The sequence below is a fragment of the Drosophila kikkawai genome, chromosome 3L, assembly GCF_030179895.1.
Source record: "Drosophila kikkawai strain 14028-0561.14 chromosome 3L, DkikHiC1v2, whole genome shotgun sequence".
NCBI lineage: Eukaryota > Metazoa > Arthropoda > Insecta > Diptera > Drosophilidae > Drosophila > Drosophila kikkawai.
Window position 1 is genome coordinate 21,805,580 of NC_091730.1, and position 24,862 is coordinate 21,830,441.

At 39.2% G+C, this 24,862-nt stretch overlaps 4 protein-coding genes across 10 annotated transcripts in view; 2 read left to right on the top strand and 2 right to left on the bottom strand.

Annotated features, from left to right (window-relative positions):
• The window catches only part of Cip4 (formin-binding protein 1-like Cip4), a 36,410-nt gene extending 15,247 nt beyond the window's left edge, over nucleotides 1–21,163 (bottom strand). For 4 of the 6 annotated variants that reach the window (XM_017172884.3, XM_017172883.3, XM_017172879.3 and 1 more), the window contains exons 1-2: nucleotides 21,043–21,163; nucleotides 20,046–20,143 (exon numbers count right to left, since the gene is read on the bottom strand). In XM_017172884.3, the coding sequence (XP_017028373.1) occupies nucleotides 20,046–20,143; nucleotides 21,043–21,055 (111 nt within the window). In that variant the 5' untranslated portion in view covers nucleotides 21,056–21,163. Of the gene's footprint in view, nucleotides 1–2,068; nucleotides 2,168–2,717; nucleotides 2,870–20,045; nucleotides 20,144–21,042 lie in introns of those variants that run through there. The other 2 variants (XM_070285217.1, XM_017172880.3) reach the window with 2 other exon arrangements.
• Nucleotides 21,164–21,565: 402 nt separating this feature from the next.
• Nucleotides 21,566–22,260, top strand: mRpS6 (mitochondrial ribosomal protein S6). 2 transcript variants are annotated; one of them, XM_017172581.3, is made up of 3 exons: nucleotides 21,566–21,650; nucleotides 21,712–21,761; nucleotides 21,831–22,260. In XM_017172581.3, the coding sequence occupies exons 2-3, from the start codon at nucleotides 21,717–21,719 to the stop codon at nucleotides 22,227–22,229; spliced, it is 444 nt and encodes a 147-aa protein (XP_017028070.1). In that variant the 5' UTR covers nucleotides 21,566–21,650; nucleotides 21,712–21,716; the 3' UTR covers nucleotides 22,230–22,260. The 2 variants fall into 2 exon arrangements, with proteins under 2 accessions (XP_017028070.1, XP_017028069.1); XM_017172580.3 differs by having other exon boundaries at nucleotides 21,577–21,761.
• Nucleotides 22,261–22,453: 193 nt separating this feature from the next.
• LOC108078973 (retinol-binding protein pinta) lies at nucleotides 22,454–23,852 on the top strand. The gene is made up of 2 exons (XM_017173142.2): nucleotides 22,454–22,831; nucleotides 23,111–23,852. The coding sequence occupies exons 1-2, from the start codon at nucleotides 22,527–22,529 to the stop codon at nucleotides 23,739–23,741; spliced, it is 936 nt and encodes a 311-aa protein (XP_017028631.1). The 5' UTR covers nucleotides 22,454–22,526; the 3' UTR covers nucleotides 23,742–23,852.
• On the bottom strand, nucleotides 23,788–24,679 carry LOC108078974 (probable RNA methyltransferase CG11342). The gene has a single exon (XM_017173143.3). It carries the CDS (start codon nucleotides 24,569–24,571, stop codon nucleotides 23,855–23,857), a length of 717 nt encoding a protein of 238 aa, XP_017028632.1. The 5' UTR covers nucleotides 24,572–24,679; the 3' UTR covers nucleotides 23,788–23,854.
• Nucleotides 24,680–24,862: the final 183 nt, after the last annotated feature.

Consider the following 24,862-nt stretch of genomic DNA (forward strand, 5'->3'; position numbering starts at 1 on the left):
GCATGACAACGGTTTGGTGGCGGCGCCTTTGTTTATCATGACCATGGTACGACGATTAATGAAACTGTTGAGTATGTGAAAGCTTTCTAGTCACTATTTTTTCTATATTATCATTTTTTTCCATTACAGGTTAGTGCATTGACCCTACTAAATAAATTTAAGGGAAAGCTCTCTGAGAACAGAATTTTTAGGAATATTAAAAAAATTAAAACTTAACTTTTAAAGTACAATAAAAGCAATTGGGAACATGCTCTAGAAACTAAATATTTATCGTGTGATCTAAAATCTTTAAAAATACAATAATCACACACATGCCAAACGACTTTTTGTGCAATTTAGCGGCGGTTTTCCACAAGAAATTTCCCTCAACAATTTCCAAGACAATGAGTGGGAGAAATAGAAGGCAAGCTAAGCTAAGAAGTAACTCCTGACCCGTTTTCCATTTCCCATTTCCCTTTTCTATTTATAAGCAGCTTTCGTTGTTGTTCCTGCCCATTTTCAGTTAATTTGCTGTAACGATTTTCCGCCTCAATGCTGCTCCGTGGAAAACTCTGCTCCCATTTGTCTCCCACTCGACTCGGAATCTATATTTACATGTCGTTTGCCACTCTCGCACACTCTAGTTGCAAATTGTTGTTGACAGTGGGAACCCAAAATTAGCACATTAACCCATTGGTGGCGGTGGTTTGTGTCGCTATCGATTAAATAACTTTGTCTAGTTTTTTTCTGGGTTTTTTCCCGCACTTTTCGCCAACACATAAATCGATATTTGGGTCGGGTCGGTCAACATCAAAGACGTGTGTTATCCAATTAGATCAAAATTCACTCCAGATACTTTTGAGAACACAACTTGAAGGCCTGTAAGCTTCTAACAAATTGCAGCAAGTCGTTAATAAAACACGTAAATCTGCCATTATGCAACAGAATGAATAAATGAATAAATCAAGCGACGCCTTTTCACAGTTAAAAATGTGGAAAATCCACAAAGGCGAGACACATGGCAACCTGATCTTGGCCAGAAGCAAAGAATAATGCTTGCAGCTAGCTAACAGGAAGCATTCAACATCGGCCGAAAAACACATTCATATATCTTCTGCTTTTTTCTTCTCTCTAAGCTGCGAGTATCGTGTGTGAACCGTTAGTCACCGCAAAGTTGTAATCATAAAAATAGTTGAGCAACATCATTCAGTTGAACTTTAACTTTCAACGTGTTGCCAGCGGACACAGAAGCCGCCAGGCAGAAGCCGTTGGTCAAGTGCTGGAGCTGGAGACCCGGTCTGGGCAAGATCATTAGAGATGGGCATTCCAAGCGAGCGACAGACAGATGGATGAATAAATATGTGGCCTCCAGGCGGCGGCGATGCCTGATGAATAGTTCTTTGAGAAAATACTGATTGAACGAAAGATCAAAGGTTTTCCACTTGCAGCAACAGCAAGAATATTTAAATATTCACCTAAGGGTACCGTTTTCTAATAAACTATGTGGAAAATTAATAAACTATCTATCTGTTTTACAGAATTACGGGTTTTCTTATTGTATTTAACTTATTTCAGTTATGTATTTCAGACATTTATGTGGCATACATCAACGATTTAAATGCCCATTTTGAACTGATTTATAAGACAATGAAAATGTTATAGGTTAGAAACCTCCTGAATCTCTACATACTCAAAATAAAGCACACCTAAGTACTAATTTCTTTTAAGTTTGGCCTAAGTCACCTAAGTCTTAAAACCGAAATCCTCGATGGGTTCTCTACGAAATATAACCCTAACATTCCTCTCCTACGTTCCCTATAGTTTATCTTTGGTATTTACCATTTTTTTTAGTGCACCTTCAACTGGTTTAGGCCAATCACGAATACCTATCTACCGCAAGCAGTCGAAGCTCAATTGCATTTCGGTTATGCAAAGAATCAAATCACATTTAAACGGCGACATTTAATTGCAAACTGGTTGTTCAGTTAACCACCTGCGGCGGGGCCATTCTCGTTGGTACATACACAGCACCACCAGCTCTTTAAAAGCAACTCGGACACTGGACAACCGGACTTGAGCTTGGACTCACCCAAAATTCCGCTTGGCGATCCCTGAGATCCAAAACGGTTGCCACTCCGGATCCACTTCGGCTGCGAGCAGCATTCAAATAGCCGATCAGGCAGTTCATGTCGAGAGCCGCGAGCAAACTAATTGACCAACTGTTCCAGCCAGCTAAGTGGTCGCCGATGGCCGATGGGAAAAGTGGTAACACGAAGATGGGGAGCAGCAGCAGCAGAAGGAGGAAGAATAGCGATCGAGATAGCCCAAGAATGTGAAAACATGTGCCATCCAAGACATGGGGAGTGGTTGTGGGTTCTCGAGATAGATAGATGCAGACACACACACACAACACATCAAATCAAGAAGTGTTCTCTTCTCTTCATTATTATTATTATTATTATTATAGTGATATTTATTCAGCTGATTGCCCGCTGTCCAAGTAACCTCGAAACGTGCCAAAACGCCAGAGATCTTGTGGAACACACATGGCTTGGCCATACCATGGATTCGGACCCGGCCAACAGTTGACAATTGCCGCTCGTTAGGTGAACAGCCAGCAAACAAGAGGGAAGTTGGTCAGACTTAAGACTTAAGACCACCAGACGAAAAACACTTCCGGACAGATTCTGCACTACATGGAGTACCCTACTATATACACATGCCAGAGATAACCTTACCATGTTACATGGAGTGGATGGCTGGACGGATGGATCTTGGGGCTGTGTGAAGCGCCATTCAAGTTAATTTGCTCCAATTATGAAAATGCTCATGTGCTCATTAAACTTAATTGAGAACTGGGGAAAAGGAGACAGAAAAGTCGAAACAGAGAAGATGAACAAAAAATACAAAATAAAAACAATTCAAAAAATGCTTTGGCCAGCTTAAAAAACCAGCCTTGAGTGAATGAAATGATTGAACGACAAAAGTGGCAAACGGATCAACGGATTTTCTTTTTCCTGCCATCATCTCATCTTCCATAAAAATGCTTTGGTCTTTTTTTTCGAAAGAGGTAAGAGTACAACATGAATCAAAACACAAAACTCCATCTTAGCCCAAGCAAGAGGCTTAGGAAATAAGTTGTGGCAACCATCACATACACTGATAATAATAATTTATACAGAATTTGTTAATTAGTTGGACAAATCTTAAACCAATTAATTGGTTTTGTTTGTTTTCTACTTCATTTAAAATACACACAACAGCTTGACCCAAATAGAAAGCTATTAATAAAAGCAAATTCCAAGCAAACATGATATACTAGATATTATAAATTCATGCAGTCTTCCTCTTTTAAATTGGAGATAAAATTCCACAACAACTAGTTGTTAATCTCATAATTTAGATACGATTTTGCCTAGGAAAACTGTGATAAGCTGTAGTTGCTTTAAAGGAATGATTACTTCTTAAAGAAAACTAATCTAAAGACACGTAACATGAATTAATCCAAATTTCCTAGTACATTTCAGAAACTTTTGAAGGTTTTTAAAACTACATTTTCCCCAGTGTACTTAACATTCTTTTTGATGGGAAGCAAACTTTAGTTGTCTGGCATTTTGTATATACTTTATGTGACTTAACCATTTTTCAGCAACATTTTGCGTAAATCTTGCTAGTAAATTGCCACGAAAGTTTAATCTTTTTTTCTATTTTCAGCTAATGTCGCTGCGGATGCTGATGCTGCTGTGGAAGATGGTCAGTAGACGAGGCTGGAAATGGGCAGTGCTGGCATTGGATACATAGAAGCCAAGCGTAGAGCTGAAAGCAAAAAGCGCTATAAATTTGCAGCCACATTCTTTGGGACCGGGCCAAAGCCGCCGAACAGGTTGAACTACTTTGGCCAACAGAAACGGCCAGAGACCAGACCAGCAGCACCAGAGACAAGCGGCAAAAACCACCAGCAGAACCATGGACAATTCCGAGGCTCAGCTGCAACTGCAGGACCGGACATGGACGGTGGCTTCGAGTGCGCCCAGAATCGATTGGATAAAGCTGCTCGCTCTATAAATAGAGCCTCGGCCGGGCCTTATCAGCCCCGATCCGCGTGGCCAGAGTTTCGCTTTTCAAGTCTCTCTATTATTTTATTTCATTTTTTTCTTCTGTCTTTTTCCTTTTCCCTCCTGCTTGCTCCCCAGTGGCCATAAAAATTCGCTGCATTTCCGTTGCTTGTACAAGAAAATATGCAGCAGCAACTCTCCTCTTGCAAATGAAAACTGGAGCAACAACAAAGGCTGGCCAGCATTTTCCAAGTAACTCATTTCTCATGCTCTCTCTTTCCGACTTTACTTTCAGCTCCTCAAGTTATCATTAATCTCTTTGTGGCAAACAAGATGCACACTGAGATCTCTGTGAAATGTACAGAAGGGGTAAAGATATTAGCAATGAAATTCTCTTTAGCAAAATGTGTATATTTTAGATTTTGTAAGGTTAAATTCCTCATAAAGTAAAGTATATAAATCAATTTTTTATTTAAATTTAAATAGAATTGCTTATAGTTCTTATGCGTTTAGTTAATTCATAAGAAATTGCTGTTTCCAAAACAAAGAGTAATAGCCATTAAGAAATATCTCTCTCTCTCTAATTAAGAGATTTCCTTAGCACTTAAACGTATCTACACATCTTTGTAGATACTAATTTTTGTACCACATGTGTACTTGATAGTTGTGTCAGCCACTGATGGCTGGTAATTAAAATTTCTCACATATGTATTTACATAGATATCTTTGATTATACGAGGCGATAGTTTCAACGAGCTGGGAGATTCGTGGAAAACACGGTGGCAATTAACCAGCTAAGAAAACTAGGCGTATAATGCAAATACTTGGTATTCCACGACGCGTAGAACAAAAAGACTTACTCACACGCTTCCACTTTTAAGCCAACAAAGAACTGTGGGGAAAAATTGTTTTAAAAAAAATGTGTGTTCAAACTGCAATCCATTTGCTATTTTTATAGCAACAAAAAACAACAAACATAAAAGAATCTTCACATATTTCCCCGGCGAGAATATTGCAATTTCCATTTATTTATGAGCCATGAAAATGCAATGGGAAATGGTGGATAAAAAAGAGGAAGACGTCTCTCGTTTAGTTTGAAGGGAAAAACTTGATCAATTTCCTCAAGCGGCTGCTTCCGAACTTGTGGGTGCCCTCCTGGCCTTCTCAATGGTCCCGCCGTGTTTCCACATTGCTCTTTTCCACAGACAACGGGGCGTATGCGCAATAAATTAAGCGCTGTCATTTCGCCCAGCGGCAAGTCAACTCAAAAGTCAATTAATAACAAACACAAAAAAGCAACAGCATTTCACTGACCAGACAAACATCTCAGAGTTGTGGCATCACAGCTGCAGATGAAGCTATAGCCAATATTGGATGCACAGAAAGAAATATTGAGATTTGTGTATATAAATTACTATATACATATCTATTTTTGACACCTTAAGAAGATGTAAGATATGAAAGAAACTGGTCCTAAGAACTTTGAGAACTGATTTAAAACTTGCATTACCTTTAGAATTCTCAACTAGGTTAGGCATTGAGGTTGGTCAGTAAACGGATACTAATAGCAGACATGGGTTATGTTTTAAAGCAGCTGTATTCCCAAACCTTTTCTTAGGTGTTGTTTTATATATAATCTATAAAAATCCCTACAAAATTTGGTATTTTTTACTGTGCATTACTTTCAGCTGATTGCCTTTAGTGACGTCACAAGCTGCCTGCACCGCGACTTTTGACCAGTTGAAAAAGGTTAACTGGGTTCGCCTTCTTCCAGCGAACGTGAGAGAGTTTTTTTGGAGTATTGCGCAAAGCTATAACGAGTACTTCAAACATCTTCCCGCAACTGATTGCAGCCGAGTGTATTATGGATTTCGTTTATTTCTAAGCGCTTCATTGTTTCCATCGGCGAGACAAAAGCGCGACCCACCAATCTCATTTCGCGTCAATGTCAATTTCAAAACCCAATTGTCCCGGCAAAGTCCAAGTCCAAGCGACTAACTAACTAACGGCCGCTCTGTTCAAACATTTAGACAATTGCCCCGCTCAGTCACAAACGCTTCCAATTAAGTCGGTGAAAAGCGAAGGGAAATATCGCTTGAACTTGGATGAAAGCTCGGCCAATGGAACATCTGCGCGCCTTAGAACAAAAAACAACAACAATGTAAATTGCCCTGACCAGCTGCTGTCTGGGATCAGGGATCGAGGTGAGTCCGGGGGGCTTGGACAGGGAAATGCTAGAGGGTGTGGGTTAAACACGTGCCTGGACAGGCAACAGGGGTTTACTTCAATACCCTGTATTTAAGAGACTCATTTGGAACATAATATCAAGTTTTAGTATTAGTAAAAGCCTTGTTCTACCAACCATTTCCTTTAAAACTACCAGTGAATGACAATACTAATCAATCACTATATAATTCAAGTCTCTATAAACTCTCCACTCTACAATTAGCATTCCTGATTTTAATACCCCAATGTTACGAGGTATTTCCTTGGTCGATTTAGCCCACTTCCTTTCCAAAGTCATTCTGGAAATTGAGTAGGGCAAAAAGAAAGGGAGAAAGAGTGAAGGAGGAGGGCACTCCGGAGCCGTTGGATCGAGGGGGAGTGTCCGTCAAAACAGCCGCAAAAGTGAAAATCTAAACCAAAACCAAACGAATTCTGGTTTCCAATTGCCCGCGGTTTGAGTTTGCCATTGTTTTGGGCACGAGTTTTGTTTTACCCGCCGTCGAGTGCTTTAGTGTGTGCTTCAATGTGTTCCAGCTGCTTGACGACGATAAATGCAGTCTGCCTGTGCTGAGGATGAGGAGGAGGAGGTTGCCAGCATTTTGGCGAGCGAAAAATAAAAGCCAAACGGGTTTCATGCCCCAAAGTGCCAGTCAGTCTGGGAGTCGAAAGGCGGGGGACTGGACCTCGCGGCTGAGGCTGAGACTCTGACTGGGTCTGGGTCTGTGGTGATCCATTGTTGCGGATCCACAGTTACAAAATAATATGAATATCAAATGGAAATCATTTGGCATAGTTTAATAGATTTTTGGATATTTATTAAATTTGATTTAATGCTTCGTAAATCCAAAATTTGAGTAAACAGAAAGAAAGCAATATAATAGACTTTAGTAAAGGGGTTTTGGTTTCATTTTCATTTAAAACCAATAACTTTCCATATATTTTTTGCTGTAATTCTCTTTTATAATCTGAATCTGATAATTCCATTTGACCATCTCTTAAAATCTCCCCTTTTTTTCCCTGTGTCTCAGCTGGCCTGGTTCAATTTTCAGCTCGGATCGGCACGGTTTGGAAAACGCCTCTGCAGCGTCCAGCAGAAAATGGAAAATCATCGCGCATGTTGCCGTGATTTCATAACAAGTGTTGCCAAATGGCCGAAGAAAACAATCGGCCTATAATTTAGGATCTATTTATGTATACGGACAACAAGTATTTTGCGTGGGCGAATTTTTCCTTTGCAGAAAATTCGTATATGTACAATTTGAGTGGTTTTTCATCGAGACTTCTCTCTGGGGGAAATTTTTCGGTTATTTTAGTGGTATTTTTAGATCTTTTCTTTGGCTATACTTATAAATTTTCCGTTGATTGCTCTATCTTGTGCGTTTTTTGTCTATGGAACAACAGTTAGGTATTCTAAAAGTTCCCCGAAAATGCCGTCCTCATAAAGGTTGCATCCACAGTTATGCCTGAGTGCAGCCTAAAATGCCGTTAAGAAGATTCTCCGAACAAAAACGAAATATGTTAATGAAGCCACCAATTTGATGATCCAACAGGTTAAAGCATTGTCGGCGCCTCTTAATTTACATTCAAATGATATTTCATTTGTTTATTACAGAAACTTTTGGTATTTGTGTGCTAGAAAACAGTTTTCACTTTTGCGAACGGACAAAAGAGAATCCCGAATGTGTTGAGAGATCGTAAAAAAGCTGTTTCTTTTTCATTCGTTTGTCAAATAAAATAAAGTTCCCAATTTGTTTATAAAATTATGCAGCATTATCTCCATCTTCCTCCTGTTGTGTACTTTTCCCCAAAACCGGTTTTGCACTTGTCAGGAAATTATGAAACCATAGAATGCATAAATAAATAATAACACAAAACTAACAAACAGAAAATTAAAACCTTTTATCAAAACATCTCCAAGCGGTGTCCATACAATATATGTACAATGGAAATGCAAATCGAGTTGACGCTCGGAAATCTTTATGATTTGTAATGTTAATTATGCCGGAGGGGAGTAGTTTCCATTAGTCAGCAAATCGAATCGGGGCGAGACAATAAAGCGAATGCATAATCCATCTGCGCGATGATCAACGCATATGAAAACTGAAAGTGCCCAAAAAAAAGCGAAATGCGGAAATATAAATATTGAATACGCATTCGAATTGGAATCTGTAAACAAATTATGAACGCACTGCGTTTCAAATACAAATTGATTCGTTTTTGAGACCAATCCACCAGTCCGGAAAAAAAGTAAAAGTAGCCAGCAGGCCTTTTCTGGGAATCGAGAGCACTGCTTGAGGATGGTTACTGTCTGGGCCAGCAAAATCGTTGGCAGTGTTTACTAAATAGGAAAAGGCCACGGAAATGCGTCAGGAAAAGCATTTTCTCGTGGGTGGTGGCTTCTCATTGTATCTCTCACTAGTTCTCGATTTCGATTATTCTTTTCTCTGTTCTCCGGCTTCAAGATCGATCCACTGACTGGCAGTCAATGTTAACGTAAACATTATATCGCGGCTATCAATTCGGTTTTGTTTATAATAAATGCGCCGAAGCCTTATAAAAATAAACTCGCACTGGCAAATGCATTGCCATTGCCGGCGAGGTGAGTTAATTTACTCCAAACTCATTCCACTCGATCCAGTTCAAGTCGAAAGAGACTTTTCTTTACTCACGGCGCTTTTTGCCCAATTGTTTACCCAGCAGTTTTCTTTCTTTTTTCGAAGGGAGACTCACGTCGCTTGATTAATGTAAATTGAAACTTACCTGCAACAGAGAAAGAGAAAAAAGGTTAATAAAATACAATATAAGATAAAATTTCTTAAATTAAAGAACTATATATAATTCTAGAAATGTTGTTTAATATATAAAAGTTTGACCAATTGTATTTTTTGTAGGATTTCTAAGCTAAATTGCAAAGCTAAAAGCCAGTAAACACTAATATTTTATTTTTAGATTTTAAAGTAAAATATATGTATTTTCTTACTTTATAATTAAGTAAACAAAAGGTCTTTTAAACACTAAAAGTAACATATATAGCAAGCTGATTTCAATTAAAAACTGATAAAAACTGGATTTAATTAGGCGCCTTGCGGGGAACCCTTGATTAGACCTTGATTCTGCACTTAGGACTTCTACAGTGAATCACTCTTTATAAAGGCCATAAACCAATTGAGTTATTCTTGGAAATAATGTGTAACAACAGGCACACTACGACGATATTGACTGATTAAGCAAACTGCTCTCCACCCAACGAAGGCAAAGTCAATGTTCTTTCCGCAAAGTACTTATTCTTGTTCGTCGTCAAATCAGCGCGCTACCATCTTTCCATAATAGTATTAACTGAAGTAGACGTCTCATCTTGTTTCTTTTTTACAACAAACAAGCAAACATTGCACAGACACACGGACAAGGCACTCTCACATGGATGCAAAATAGTTGGCAGCTGCCTCCAAGTTTGCCAGTTTTCCACAATGACAGCGAGTGCATTGCTCCGGCAATGCCTGCCTCCCTTAACCCCCACCTTAAGCCTGCCTCCCTTTTTTAACCCCCCATGAGGCCCCCTGCTCTGGTCTGCTCCACTTGCCGCCAAGCAGCGCGCAACTTTAATGCCTTCGTCGTCGCCATCTGCAGCTCCCACTGGCACTGGCATGCCTTGCATGCAGTGTAGTGTACTCTATACCTTAGACTACATCTCATACCTCATGCCCGCGTCGTTTAGCAGAGTTTTATGGCGGTGAACTGCCTGCCGTTTTTAATAATATTATATGTGGCACGTATGAGTGGCAACAATGTTGCAAGCTAATTTAGCAAGTATTTGCCAGATGAGTGCAGTCACAGGAGCGGAAAAGGGAAGTATTACGCTGACATTGGCAGTTCATTTAGTTTTATTATTACATTATAACACTATATATAATAGAGATTTAGATCTAAAACTTCTAATGATGTTACGATCATTGCAAAAAAGATGAATCCATGCGATACCATTGAACCCATATCAATGCAATTTCTCACGATGACCAAGGAGATCATAACACTGCAAAAACCTACAAAAACAAAGACCGGCAGGCAGCTTCAGTATGATGATGCGATATTATGCGTTAATGGACGCTTTTTATATGAATCCATCATAAAAACATCAAACGGCAGACAAAAGGCTAGCACTTCATATGTGCAACACACATTACAACAACCCTGACACGCGTCGAAAAAATGCCTGAAATGATTCAGGACTGTGCAGAAATTGAAAGCGACCCCAAAACGACATATGGATAGGGAGTCGAGATGAGTCAGTGTGGAGTGAAGTGGATCATCGGGGTCCAGAATCGATTTTAATGCAACGCCGCCCAGTTCAGTGACTTTTCGCAACATGTTGATGCAACATGAGCTCTTATCGCCGCCGCCGAGTATTTAACGATTTCCGCTATAGCTCCTATAGCTTCATGTGGAGGAGTCTCTTGACTGGCCCACGCCGCCACGGCACGGCATACAATAAAAAACAGACAGCAAAGTTTGTTCAAATTTTTTCGCAAACAAACAAGATGGCCAACGAACGAGAAATTTATGTATTACTGAACAGAAAAAAATACTTGAATTTTGGCAGGGCTAAAGCTGCGCCTGTCATGTGGGCAGGAAATGAAGCTAATTTGTTTTACGGGGTGTGCCATCGGTTATTATTATTCTTTTTTTTTTTGTCAAGGGGTTGAGGAAGACCCAGCGACAAAGGCGGTTCAAAAAAATATTATTAAACGAAACCCAAACTAAAGGAAACCCAAGCAGGCAGGCAGGCACAGCCCGGCTTTAGCCAGGGTATTTCACAGCGTTTATGTTTATGACAATGATAAAAGCGAAGCCGGGCTGCGTCCTCGATTCCTCGTTTTCGCCTTTGCATAACCATTTTGATGACGAAACAGGGACACAAAGCAACTCCTCTCCCCCAACTAACCATATTTTTGTCAGCTCTTTCAACGGGCTGGCTTTGAACTTGGTTTGCGCAGGCGGAAAATGCTCCTTTTGTATAGGACCAGGATCTGTGACAGCTTCCTTGAACACTCGGGAAAAATTAGACCTTAAAAATATATTCCTTGAAATTATTGAATATATTTATTATATTATGTGTGATAAGAAATAACTTATGCATTTTTATAATATTCTCCGCTGATTGCCTTCTTTGTTTGGAATAATAATCATCCAGCAATACTTTAAATAAAAACCCCCCTTTTTTAAGCCCCCATTTCCTGCAGTGCATACACAGCACCCCCTAAGTCAACATTGTTCCCTTTGGCACAGCAAAAAAAAAAATATATTAAACAAACATCATAATCAAGCACTTTGCCGCAATGTTAGCGGCATTACATGAGGGCTCCAGGGCGAGCCAAGGCATTGGTACCGAGTGGGTGGCGTGGGGCTGAAGGACAGCCAGCTCAGGCCAGCCAGGCTCAGCTGATGACTCATCCATCCAGCTGTTGTGCGTGGGAGGGTGGAAGCAACAGCCAGAGAGAAACACCACCCTCAACCCCCATGTAATGAGTCAGTCGGTGACTCAAAAGGAAGGACGCTTCTTTATCAACTAGCTGGATGTAAATAACAAAACGTGTCGCTAGAATCAACGGCTAAAACGTGTTACAAACTGAAACAGGGAAACCAGAAAACACACACGAGGGGACCGAGAACAAAGGCCATCCATCGGTTGCCATGACGACCCATTTACCACTTCAATTCGAGTGCATTTTTGGGACTGAAAATGGGGTGGCCCACAGTTATTTGCGGCCGATTTCTCGCAAAATGGCACATACACTTGCAATACATAATATCCCCTTGGAGAGAGGACACTTCAGGCCTTGACTTGACTTGGTCATGTGCCATCGTTATCCAGCGGCCACATGTCGCCTTTAAAAGTCAGCCGGCGTGAATGAATTATAATTATCAACTGGAGCCGAAAAAGGGCAGCCGCCATAAATCTCGAGGCTAATTAATAAATCGGGGGGAGAAAAAATAAAAGAAAAATCGCTGAACACAAGTTGACAGGGCAGGGTCAGAGTTGAGCCCCGGAACCTGTTGATAATGAAGCCAACGGAAAAGAGTTCTTATCGACTAAAAACTGAGGGAAATATGTATTTTGTTTTTCCTTTATTTTCCTATGATTGTGTGTGAGCATGATTAACATTATTTTAGCTTGCCAAACCACACCCCATAAATCTTGACGGAATTTTAATTATTAAAAAATAATTCCCTCCAAAATCGAATTCTTCGATATGTTTCGTTCTGGACTTTTTTTGCGCGCCACTCATTTCGAACCACACCCAATTTTGGCCATGTTGTTGCCGGCCGCAACTATAATTGAATTTGGCCTTTGTGCCCCGCAGACAAGAACAATAAAAAAAAAATGGTTCTAAGCGATACGTAGCACTGTCCGTCCATCCACAGTGTGTATCTAATGTCTAACTAATATTTACTTATTAACCTTTGCTGATATGATATGGTCCCTGTTTACGAGTCTTTGTAGGTGAGCATGGGTATATGTGTGTGCTTAGTCAACAAAATAATGTTTGGCTGGAAATCGCTGATTTTCACATACTCTTGCCAAAAATATGAACCTAAGGTAGTTGATGGAAATATTTAAATTTATTTAAAATATTTTTCTGGGCTAGATAATACGATTGTGCGTACATTTATTTATGCTAATTAAGAATAAGCATTAAAGCTAAATAAATACAAAATTGTTTAATGTAAACAAGCTTTGGAGATGAATGTTTTATTATTTTTGGGACTAGATCTATATCAACTCATTTAAATTAAGTTTTTACATATTTAGCCATTTCGTGTTTTTTTTTAAGTCTCAAAAATGCTATTCTGGTCATTACTGATGATAAAAACCATGGTTAAAATTAATTATTAATCTCAAGTAATCTGTTTTAATTGCTAACTAAACTATAAAAACAGACTACATTTACAATCAAATTATAGAAACAAATTCTCTATACCTTTCTTCCCTAGGGTGTCATAATCTATTGTTGATATAAAGTCCCCCAGGCAATTCCTCTACTTCCGAGCGATAAAAAGAACCAAAAACAAATTTAATAAACTCATCCAGGGATCTTTTTTGTCACCTGTCTGTATATAAAACAACCTGATGTGAGTGTGCGTGTCTATATAGAGTTTTATGACCATGCCAACAGGTTCATTCAATTTAGTCACATACGAACGGGCCAATGGATTTGCTGATAAGTTTTTCTCTGACACATATATCGTTGACAAAGAAACCGAACCGAGCGGAAATGGTATTAAAATGCTCGATAAAAACTAAAAACTCTCAAAAATAAAATAATAAATTTGCCAAATGGCTGTTAAATAAACTATGCAAGATTTTTCTCTCGCTGAATCAGCCACAGGTATTTATAAACAAATCAGCCAGCTTCTTCTGACTCACTTAGTTGAATGGAAACAAATCAAATTGTTTTTGGAGATGCCAAGGTGTTAATCATGGAAATCCGGCAGCATTCTATTCACGTTCTTTTGCACTTCTTTATTTATTTTAATGTGCAATAAAGTTCTACAAAAAAAAATGTGTGTGTGTCGAAATATTTTCAACATTTGGTTTCCCTCTTTTATCGCTCTTCAGGGACAAATTATACTTAAGTTGGTCAACTTATCAGAGTGGCGGCTTAAGAGGAAACGAAAGCCAGTCTGTGATATTATATTTATATATACTATACATAAGTGCACAAAACATAACACAAATGTTTTACCATAGAAACAAAACAAATAGAAATTGTACTACATAATTTTACATGGATATTTGGGGCAATCATAGAGAACTGGCATATATCACTTACACATATGGTCACCGCGGGTGCCGCAACCGATTTTTATGTTAAACTCCAACGGCTACAATTTGCATTTTAAAAGCCTTTTTTTCTGCATTGGCAAAAGTATCTGGCGGCTACTTAATATGCATGCGGCGCAAACTGGCTGAAGGCTACTGAAATCGATAGACGCCTCAAAACGTGCAACTTTGCAGTCAGAAAATAAAATATAAAAAAATGCAAACGAAAAGTATTAAGTTTAAAATGCACTGGCCAAGCTGATGTGAATAGAATTTTCAATTGTGTCAGGAGGTTTGAGACAAACAGAGAAGGATATATATGGTGAAAGATTTGCTATGGAATGTACAGAGTGTACAGCTTTTAAGAAACCAGAATAGGTTCAATAAAATTTGGCCACAAATACTTAAAAACACAACAAATTTCCTAAAAATCTTTCTTCATATTAATGTAAACCTATAAGAAACCTATTTAAAATTTTTTAAATACCTCAAAGCTTGGTTCCACTGTACTTTGTCAGAACAAGGCTGTCAAACGTACTTTAGAAAAATTTGCAACTGACGCCACTTTTGACACTTGAAAAGACATTAGCTCCTTACTCAGAACCCAAACGATTTGGCAAGTATCCCCCCTTAGTCAGCTTTCCAATTGCGCCTCGAATTGCCGCCAAATTCAGCTGAAATCTTTATATCCGGTTGCAATAAAATCAGCGAAAATGTTTTTGCAACCCCTTGTGGCGAGCATAAACTTGGGGAAGTCCCCTGAGGCAGCCAAAACTATTTTGATTATATTCAGAGGACATATTGCAAGGAGGATAAGTAGAAAAAAATCGATAAGGATAAGGACGAGACGTCGACGGTGGCGATGCTGATTTAGATTTTCAGATAGGGTGCGTTTTCCACTCACCCAAGGAACAAGTGAAGGAGATGGCCTTGAGCCAGAGTCCACCCCGTTCTGTTTCCGGGGATGTCCTGCCCCTGACACTTGCCTTGGCTTAATTGGAATTCTGCCCAAGGAGAAAATCTCACATGGGGGAGAAGAAAATCCAAGTGCAGTCTTGAGCAAGCAGGGTTCGCTCTTTCTCTGTACGAACTGGTGATAGAATTTCAATCATGGCCGACACGTTAGAAATAGAAGAAAAGCATTCATCCCCAGGAATAACCTGCTGCGAAAAGATATATGAGCTTGAGGGGTACACATTTCCAACAGTTCCTTACAGCAGTTTGTCCACACCCAAAAGGCCATAAAAAATGGTATATAGTCTGTCTCTGGCCATATTTTTAGCCGCTCAACAAGTTTTGGGGTATGGAGAGCAATAAAGACACTGAACCTAAAGTTGTTCCCCAATTCGAAACATAATTGTTGGCTAATTGCTTGGGTGAACGTCTCGGTGAATGTGGCTGTTTCTGTTTCATTTTATTTCGTTTTCTTGGGCCTTTCAATGTCATGTGAAAAGTGATCGAAAACGATCAGCAGCAGCACAAATTGCATGAAAATTATTTACACAGTGCTCGACAACATTAAACAGCTGCACTCAACAACGCAATGGCATTGAACGCTGCCGCCTAGGGAAAAATATGGAGAGGAGCTGGTGCTGGAGGAGCCGGTCAGTTGTGAGCTCTTGAAAAATGTATTCTCCGGGTAATCCAGCTGATTATATAGGGTATGACACAGCAAAACAAATTAATGAAGACAAATTATTCGTCAAGACAGAGGAAATTAGAAGACCGATAAGCTAGATTAAAAGTGATAAGTAAAATGTACATAATTTTAAAACTGTTTTGTGATAAAAAGAAAATACGAAAGGTAAACAATTGTTGAAGTTAGGATAAAAACATTTGTAAAAACAAATTCTGTTGACGTAAGAAAACATTTGTAGTTTACATTAATTTATAAATAATGCTACTGTGTCGAGATTAAAAGCAATAATTAATAATACTGAAGCAAAATACCAACACAATTTCTTATTTATTTATTTCCCCTTCTGTACTATATTAAAAAAATAACAAGTTACCTATTTAATTTAAAAAAGTAAATATTAAGTTTTATTCCGCTCGCCTTACCAAATATTCTGACACCAAATCATCATCATTATTTCAATTTACTTTGTCTAGGCCCGAAAGTAATTTGAAATTACAAAAACACAAACTATTTTTAGGTCCACTCTATAGACACAAGAAAATTCAAGAAGTAGAGAGACTGAGATGGGGAAAAGAAAATAAAAGATGCGTGGAGGCGGGGAGATTTCCCAAAAAAAGAAATTTACCTCAAACAAAAACAAAGCGCACGATACTCGAAATAAATACCTTACACAAAAGTGTTTTTATTTACCCAATTTTTTTGTAAGCCCACCAACTTTATTTTTTTGCATATGCAAAGCAGCAACGATGGCGCATGCTTTAAATTTAATTAAAGTGAAAATTTTGTTCATAAAAAAATGAGCAACAAAAAATGCAAAGAAAGTTTTTTTTACATTTTTTTTTGTATTACCCGAGACTGGCGCTTGCTGTTTGTTGTTGCCAGCTTGATGGCTGGCTTATGCAGGCCCCGCAATTGACCCGCTTAGCCACGCGCTCGATCGACGTTGGTATTAGCCAAGAAACTGAGGGGGTCTATGATTTTAGCATTAAAAATGTACATTATTATTATTATGATTATTTTTTTCATTTTAATTTCATCGAGAGGCGACGTCCGCTTCGCTTTCCATGCACAAATTCAATTAACCGAAATCTTTCTGGTTACACTTTCTTTGGGCCGCCGAAAGAGGCGGTTTAAGTGGCCTATCGAGTATTTCTGTGGCGTGCAAATCATTTATGCAAATGTCATATACACAGTTATGGGCATTATATTGTGTATTGTATATTGTCCGGCTGCTACCGATTTTCGCTAAGCGAACAATACGACGTGATTGAGTCTGCAAAAAAAGCCGTAGGAGGCAACGGAGAAGGGGGTCTAAAACTTGATTTCCACCTCTATCATGAATCACTAAACAAAGTCGTGAAGCCAAGAATAAAGCGAAAACTCTAACAATGTTGAATTGGCCATAAAGCATGAGAAGAATTTGTTTATTTATTTTCTTGGGAATTCTTTTTAAATTACTTTTTGTATGATACTTATTAATTCTTAAATTTGTTTAACCTCTTAAGTGCACTTTTTAGTTTTGGCATACATAAAAACGGGTTTTTGAATATGATCTGGTTTTATTGATTTCTGGAATAAAAAGCAACTTTATTTTATTTAATGATTAATTTAAAAAGACAGGATGATAATATTATTTTCTTGGAAAATTTTCGTTTATCTTTGTGTATACAAAAGTATTCTCAAAATTTAGGCATTAAGTTTGGCCTTGTTGCTATTTTTTATTAATTTCTATCTGCGTGTATGATACCTCTGTAATTTTCTGATATATTTCATGGAAATAACCCTATTTTGCTTATTTTCTGGCAAAATTAACATGCCTTTTATATCATTCTATAAATGTTTACGCCTTTTCTTAAATATTTAAACAACTACAGACATAGTTTGGCCTGGTTTTGGTGGCAATATATTTCCATTACTTGACTTTTTTATTTACTTTGTAGTCTCCTCAACTCCCTGCTGCATTTATTATTAGTTTTTTTCAGTCTCTTCACTCTTTTTGAACTCTATGCAAATCCCCTAGACAAACACTTGGTAAGCCTTCGGAGCTTAAAACTAACAGCAGACACTAGCTGCAAAATCTTTGCTGCCGAAAAAAATAGTAGTGAAAACTGTGGGAAAAAAGGGGAAAATGGTATAACAAATAGGTTGCAAAACTCTGTCTAGACTTGCAATTTTGGTCCTGACATCACGGAACCTCCTCTGCTGCTGCCGAAGCAAATTTTCCGCTTACACAAACACAAGCACACCTACACTGCCACGCACACCACCAGACAGACACACTTTGAGGGTGTGCCGGCTGCTGTCTGTGGATTTTTCGGCTCTGAATGAAAACTACCCCCGAAACGCGGAAGGCATAAAATCCATCGATATCCGAATTGAATTGAAATCAGCAAAAAATAAAAGAACTAGATCGAGCTGAAGCGTGGGGAAAAAGCAGCTGAGGCTAGCTAAAATTCGCATTATGCATTTCTTTTTTCCCATTTTAAATCCCTGGAAATACAGGTAAGCTCTGGTAGGGCGTGTCAACGCCCCGACCATTAACCAATAGAACTGAAAACAGCTGTTCAAGCTAATACTAGATGTGGAATCTTATCAGTTGTGTGGGGAAAAAGTCTGTTTTTGGTAAGTAAAGTATAGCGTCAAGCATACCATCTTAATTATTAATTTGGCTAAACTATTAAACTAAACAAAACTTTTATCTAAATTGAACACCAAATTTCAAATTTTACAAATACAAGTTTTAACATTAATAAAATTTTTTAATTTGTCTTATTATTAAGTATTTTTGAAATAGATCTCAAAATAGAGCACCAATATGGGAAAAACTATATAGAAAAAATCAAATAGTAATAATAATAACGTCGAGACACAGTGCTGGAAAACTTGGAGCTCGATGGATCGAAGTGGAATGTGGAGCCACCGAAACACAGAACACAAACAACTAAGAAAACAAAAACAGCAGCGAGAAATATCCCAGAAATATATACTATATTGCTTTGGGGCGCACGCTGGCCGTGCTCATATGGCAGCGATTTACATAAAACCCGCAAAACCAGTTTTTTTCTCTTTATAAAGTTTCAAGTTCCAGCTCGGCCTGGGGAGGAAGCGAGACGGCGAGTATAAGGGAACGAGACAGAGACTTCAAGCGCGCGTTCTTAAAACATTTGCCTGCACTTTGGCTTATGGGAAGCAATTTGTAAATTTCTCACTACACGAGAGCATTTGATTGGATTTTCTCTGGTTAACTACCGATGACATTGAAATAATTAATAGACATAAATAACCCTCTAGTGCCCAAATTTTTTTTTTCAAAAAAAAAAATTATTTTTGGATTCAGTATGTATCAAAAGTGAATGTTTGTTTTGGAAAAAATTTTACTTTTGCTCGGATCGAGTTTTATACGACTAAAACCTTGGACCGCATGAAGGCAGTTCTGGAAAGATAGGCCAACAAAAAATTAGGTAAAAAATTTTTTTTGTTAAAATGTTTATTGTAAATGTCATTGAGACTGTCAGCAACACAGTACAATTTTTTCTTCTAATTTTTTTCGAATTTTAAAAAAAAGTATTTACATGTCGTATTACCTACAAAATAATTATTTTGTCCGATTTGCACAAATTTTCAACTTCAAATGAATACAGCAGCTTGCGCTAGCTCTAGTATGTATTCCAAACGCAACGAACTTAATTTTTGGACTTTCCTGAATTAGAAAAAACGGAAAACCGTGTGAAAAGGAATGAAAATAATAAAATAACGGTGTTTTTAACATTGCCCGTCTAGAGGCGGTCTTGGGCACTAGAGGGTTAAGTTAACTCGGATTGGGTTTCTAATTAGAACAGATCATGATTTTCCAACTGGAAATACATGAAGAAACTTGGGAGATATAGAGAAATATTATTGGGCTTTGCCATTTTTTTAATGTAAAAGAATTTTTACAATCTACAAATTTATGATGCTTTTTTATTCAATTTATTTATAATAAAAACGTGTACTTGTAGTTAACCATCTAGCTAAGAAATTCGTATAAATTCAATGGGATGGAATAAAGTATTTTTAAAATTTAATTTCGTTTATTTCTAGGAACTGAAATAAATTCTAAACATATTTGCATTTAAAATTCAATAAACCTTATCTAAACCCCTTAGGAAACAAAAATATAATAAAATACCATTAAAATATGTTGTGTTTCCGGAAACAAAGTAATTATACATTTACTGATTGTAAGCTAAAACCAGTGCTGTTCCTAATAATTGAATAAAAATTCACTAATCTCGATTTTGCTTCTTAGAAACTATACAGCAAAAACTTCTTTTTTTTTAGTACTCACCCATATCTCGGTGCCCCAACTCATGTTGGAGTTTTGCGCTGCGCTTTCCGACTCGGCCAGTTTGATGCTGCTGCTGCTTCTGCTTGTTCCGCTTGCCACTGTTGTTTTTGTTGTTGTTATAATTATAATCCAAAGAACGATGTAGATAATATAATCCAAAGAGGAACGGCGAAAGGGGGAAGCAAAGGAAGAAGAATAAAAGATGAGAATTTCTGCTGCTGTTGTTGCTGTTAGCTGGTTTTATGTATTTCCCGCAAAGGTTAATTAATTTGATAGTTGCTTTTTCGTTTTCATTTCGGTTTCTGTTGGTTTCAGCGTTGCGCGACGCGATGTTTAATTTTCTATGAAAAGAGAGCAATTCGGCAGTCTTTTTTTTGTTTGGTGGTTGGGCAGGTAAGAAAGCATGTAAAACCAACAAATAAAAAAAAACGAGTGAATGCAGACGTGTCAGTGCAGCGACGCCGACGTTGGCAGAGACGGCGGCAGCGGCAGGTAGAAACTAATAAGCAAGAATTTAACTAACCAAACAGAGAAATTGTTATTAAACTTTACGTAGCCGTTTTAAGGAAAATTTAATTAGGGAAAATTGTATGCACTGGCATTTCTGCTGCAGCGGCGGCGCAAAGAGAGAGAGTGGGAAATGCGAAAAAGAGAGTTGGAGAGTTCAGATGAGAGTGCAACTTGCATTTCATAATTCAAAAAAAGAAGAGAGGACAATTGGAATTGCAATGATTGTTGTATTTACATAATTTCGCATACAACTTCACACACGCACACACACACACACACACAAGTAAACACAATTGCCGAGTGCACGCACTTTTCCGCTTCTTTTCTCACTCTTTTGCCCCTGTTTCGTTTTGTTAATGCAAGTTGCAACTTAATTTCCTTGCTCATTTGTTGTTTTATCGAGGGCCTGCACTTTGGTATGCGTCATAATTCTGGCGACATTTGCGCAAACACACACAACAATATCCGAATATACACCCGCACTCACACAACGCAAGCATTTGTTTCTCCTTTTGGCGAACGAAAAAGACGAAAACTATCCGCTCGTTGCTTCTTCTCTTTTCGGCATAAAAAAACAGTATGGCTAGAGGTGGGCGCAGACGCCCCGATACCAGAGACTCTCTAATCATCGATAGAACTATCGGCGATAGTGACGGCACTCCGGCAGACAAACTATCGCAATTATGCAAAAAGGTTGTGAAAGTTGGAGAAATAATAAGAATAAAAATAAAAAAAGGTTAAAATAAATTTTCAATCGATTGCAAGCACTTCAATAACCAATTTTATAAATACATATGTATTCCTTTGTGAATATTTGTTATTCTTTTGTCAAAATGATTACCAAATTAGTTTTAATTTAAGACAACAAGGAATACACACTTCTTTATAACAATAAATATTAAGGGGAACAAATAATTTATTGTTGTTTGTGTGTTACTTGTTAATAGCTATTAAAAATATTCAATCCTCGCGCGGACTTTTAGGATACCTCGATAGTATCGAATAAGCGTTGGTTTTCGTTCCACCTCTCGAAAACAGCTGTTAACTTCTGGATCAAATCAACAAATTGATTTGCCGAGTTTATTCAATTAAAACGTCCGTATTAAAGGCATTAAATAATAAAATTAACCAATTACCAGCTAAAACAATCTCTTAGCGACAATGCCTACCTACGAACTGGCTCTGGTGCTGCGCCAATTGCCACGCGTGAGTTGCCTCGTGCGGACCAATCGAGGATTACATAAAACCTGACCAAATTCTTCTATTTACCGGCAGCCCGAACTGATATCCGTGATCCGGCGCACCGCAGAGGCCATCTTTGACAAGGGGGGCATCATCCGGAAGCTGGAGAACCTCGGAACGCGAGCCCTGCCCCACAAAGTCAGCGAACACGGCGTGGTTCACCGCGAAGGCACCCACTTCACCATCGCCTTCGACACGGCGCCCACGCAGATCGCCGATTTGAAGGAGGAGTTTGGCCGCGACATTGACATCATCCGCCGGTACGTGTTCAAGGTGCAGGAGCCCGAGGAGCACAAGTGCACGCTGCACGAGGAGATGTTGCCGCCCGCCTACCGCAAGGACGTGCAGGAGATAGTGGAGGCCGCGAAAAGGACGCAGAAGAAGAAGTACAACTACAACTCCGGACTGGACTACTATCCCTTCCAGAAGTAGATTCAATAAAGCTGTTAATTTGTATTTAAAATCCACGCTCGATCGATAAGAAGGGGAATCCGCAATTGTTGGCTATTTGGAAGCTTTCTTATGAAATGCTTCGGTTATCGAGGCATTTTGCACAATGTTTGTCTTTGTTTAGTTTATGGCAGTCCAATCGGGCACTTATCAGGCATTCTGATAACGCGCCATATAATTCGACCATCAATAGAACGTAGATTGGGCGGCAAGTAGTGCCCCAAGAAACGTTGAATAGTCCACTCGCATTTCCTCTTAAAAGAAAAAACAGGTCGAGAAATGGCACCGCAAATCCGCCCACTCACGCCGGAGCTGCAAAAAGCGGCTATCGAGCAGCTAAAGGAGGATCCCGCCCGCCTGGAGGCCGATCTGCAGGCCTTCAAGACCTGGATTGACCAGCAGCCTCATCTGAACCCGCGTACGGATGACCAGCACCTCGTGGCGTTCCTCCGAGGCTGCAAATTCAGCCTGGAGCGGGCCAAGTCCAAGCTGGACAAGTTCTATACACTGCGCACTAAATATCCCGAGTTCTTCAAAGTGACCAGCACGACGGAGGGCAAATTCCGGGAAATCCACCAAACGGGGTAATTATGAAGGTCAAAGACCGTGGCTAATTTTAAACACTATCATTTAACTGGTCTTATCTTAAGAAGTATCTTTATCTTGGATATTTTATCTCAAAAGCAATAGAAAAATGATTTGCTATCGGAATTAAAAGTTGCAAGGGCCTGTGTACTGTATCTAAACTAAAATTTAAACATTTTTTAGTCATTTATTTTGCTCGGTTTAATTTTAATTAATTTCAAAGCTGTTTTTCTTCCTCAATTCGACTTAAATCTCCCAATATTTCATCGCACAAACAGGGCTATCATCTACCTACCCACTCCTCTAAATGATAATGGACCCCGCATCGCCATCTGGCGCATGGGTCTGTGTCCCGTGGAGAAATACCACATTCTAGAATGCATGATGGTGGCCCAGGCAATGCAGGAGATTGCCATTTTGGAGGACGACTACGCCAACGTCCACGGTGTGGTCTTCATTATGGACATGAAGGGAGCTACGGCGGCGCACATGTTCCAGATGACTCCCTCAATGGCCAAGAAGTTCACCGTCTTTTCGGAGGAGGCTCTTCCGCTGCGCCTAAAGGCCCAGCACTTTATCAACACCATCACCGGCTTCGAGCAGGTCTTCAATATGTTCAAGCCCATGATGTCCAAGAAGATGCAGTCTCGCCTGTATGTGCATGGCAACAAAATGGAGCTGCTCACGGATCAGATTCCGTTGAAGTATCTGCCCAAGGAATACGGAGGCGAAAATGGAACAGTGCCGGAAATAGTCGCCGAGTGGGAGAAGAAATTGGACGCGTACAGCGATTTCTTCAAGGAGAACGCCAACTACGGCACCGATGAGAGTCTGCGTCCGGGGAAGCCAATCGATTTCGAGGGACTCTTTGGCATTGAGGGCTCGTTTAGGAAGCTAAATGTGGATTAGACTTCATGCACTGTGTGCGTAAATATGAATTTTGTTACTTTAAATGTTTAAAGGTTATTGTTTGTTTTAATATGAAAAGAGGGATAAATAATAATTGATTTTGATATTTTCCATCATCTGTAAAAACATATTTTTCGCTGCCACTTGGTGGGCGTGGATTCAAAAGTCTTTCGGCGACCCAGTGTCTGCTCCAGGTAATTTTGTATCTGCAGCTCCACGTCGGAACGCCATTTGAGTTGCGGGAAGAGCGGAAAGCCATCGCCCGCTCTCTTCATTCGTCTCACGGCCGTTTGGTAGCACTTCCAGGGTTGCGGCTCCACCACCAAGAGTTCAGCTATGTCCGATAGCTTCTTTAGGAACGATTGTAGACCCTGATCGTGGTGATTCAGATGAATCCACATGGTAATGGAGTAGCAGCAAACGGCATCAAACTTTTTGCAATGTAAGCAATTAAGGTGCCTCGTTATGGAGGCAAAACCTGTCTCGTCTAGGACATCCAGGCAGTTGTAGCTGATTAAAGTATTAGTATTGTCCGCCAGGGCACGTTCGATGAGGCGTTCGTCTATATCGACACCTATTATTGTCACAGGTCGCTGCAGAAGCTGCTCCAAGTGTTTGTGTAGGAGTTTGGTGAAAACGCCGGAATTGCAGCCCACATCTAGCACATAGTAAGGTTTGTATTCGGGGGTTTCCCGGCCTTCTTCCACAGGTGGGAGCCATATATCCTTGTCAGGCAAAAGTTTAACCCGCTCCGAGGCCGAATTGAATTGATAATAGTTCATGAAGTTTCCATATTGAACGGCCCCTGGATCGTTGTTCCGGATATTCATTTCATATAAATTTTGTTGCTTTTAATATATAAATAAAGAGTAAAAACAGCTAATAGTTTATAAACACATGAATTTTCGGTGTGGTTGCCAGGTTTTTAGTTTGTAATTCTTAACTTTTCTAGAAAAAGAAGGTTTTTACCTTCACGGCAACTGGTCACACGGTTAAGAAAAGCCGCAAATCGATGCTTAAACATCGATAACTAACTATCGCTGTATGTAATGAGCTTTTGCGCGGGAAATTTAAACTTGATCTGGAATAAAAGCAAACTTTGCAAAGACAAAATTTACGAT

Coding starts and splice junctions, on each gene's coding strand:
- mRpS6 (XM_017172581.3), top strand. CDS start 21,717: ATGCCTACCTACGAACTGGCTCTGGTGCTGCGCCAATTGCCACGC. Junction 21,762..21,830: donor TGCTGCGCCAATTGCCACGC/GTGAGTTGCCTC, acceptor ATTTACCGGCAG/CCCGAACTGATATCCGTGAT.
- LOC108078973 (XM_017173142.2), top strand. CDS start 22,527: ATGGCACCGCAAATCCGCCCACTCACGCCGGAGCTGCAAAAAGCGGCT. Junction 22,832..23,110: donor CGGGAAATCCACCAAACGGG/GTAATTATGAAG, acceptor TCGCACAAACAG/GGCTATCATCTACCTACCCA.
- LOC108078974 (XM_017173143.3), bottom strand. CDS start 24,571: ATGAATATCCGGAACAACGATCCAGGGGCCGTTCAATATGGAAACTTC.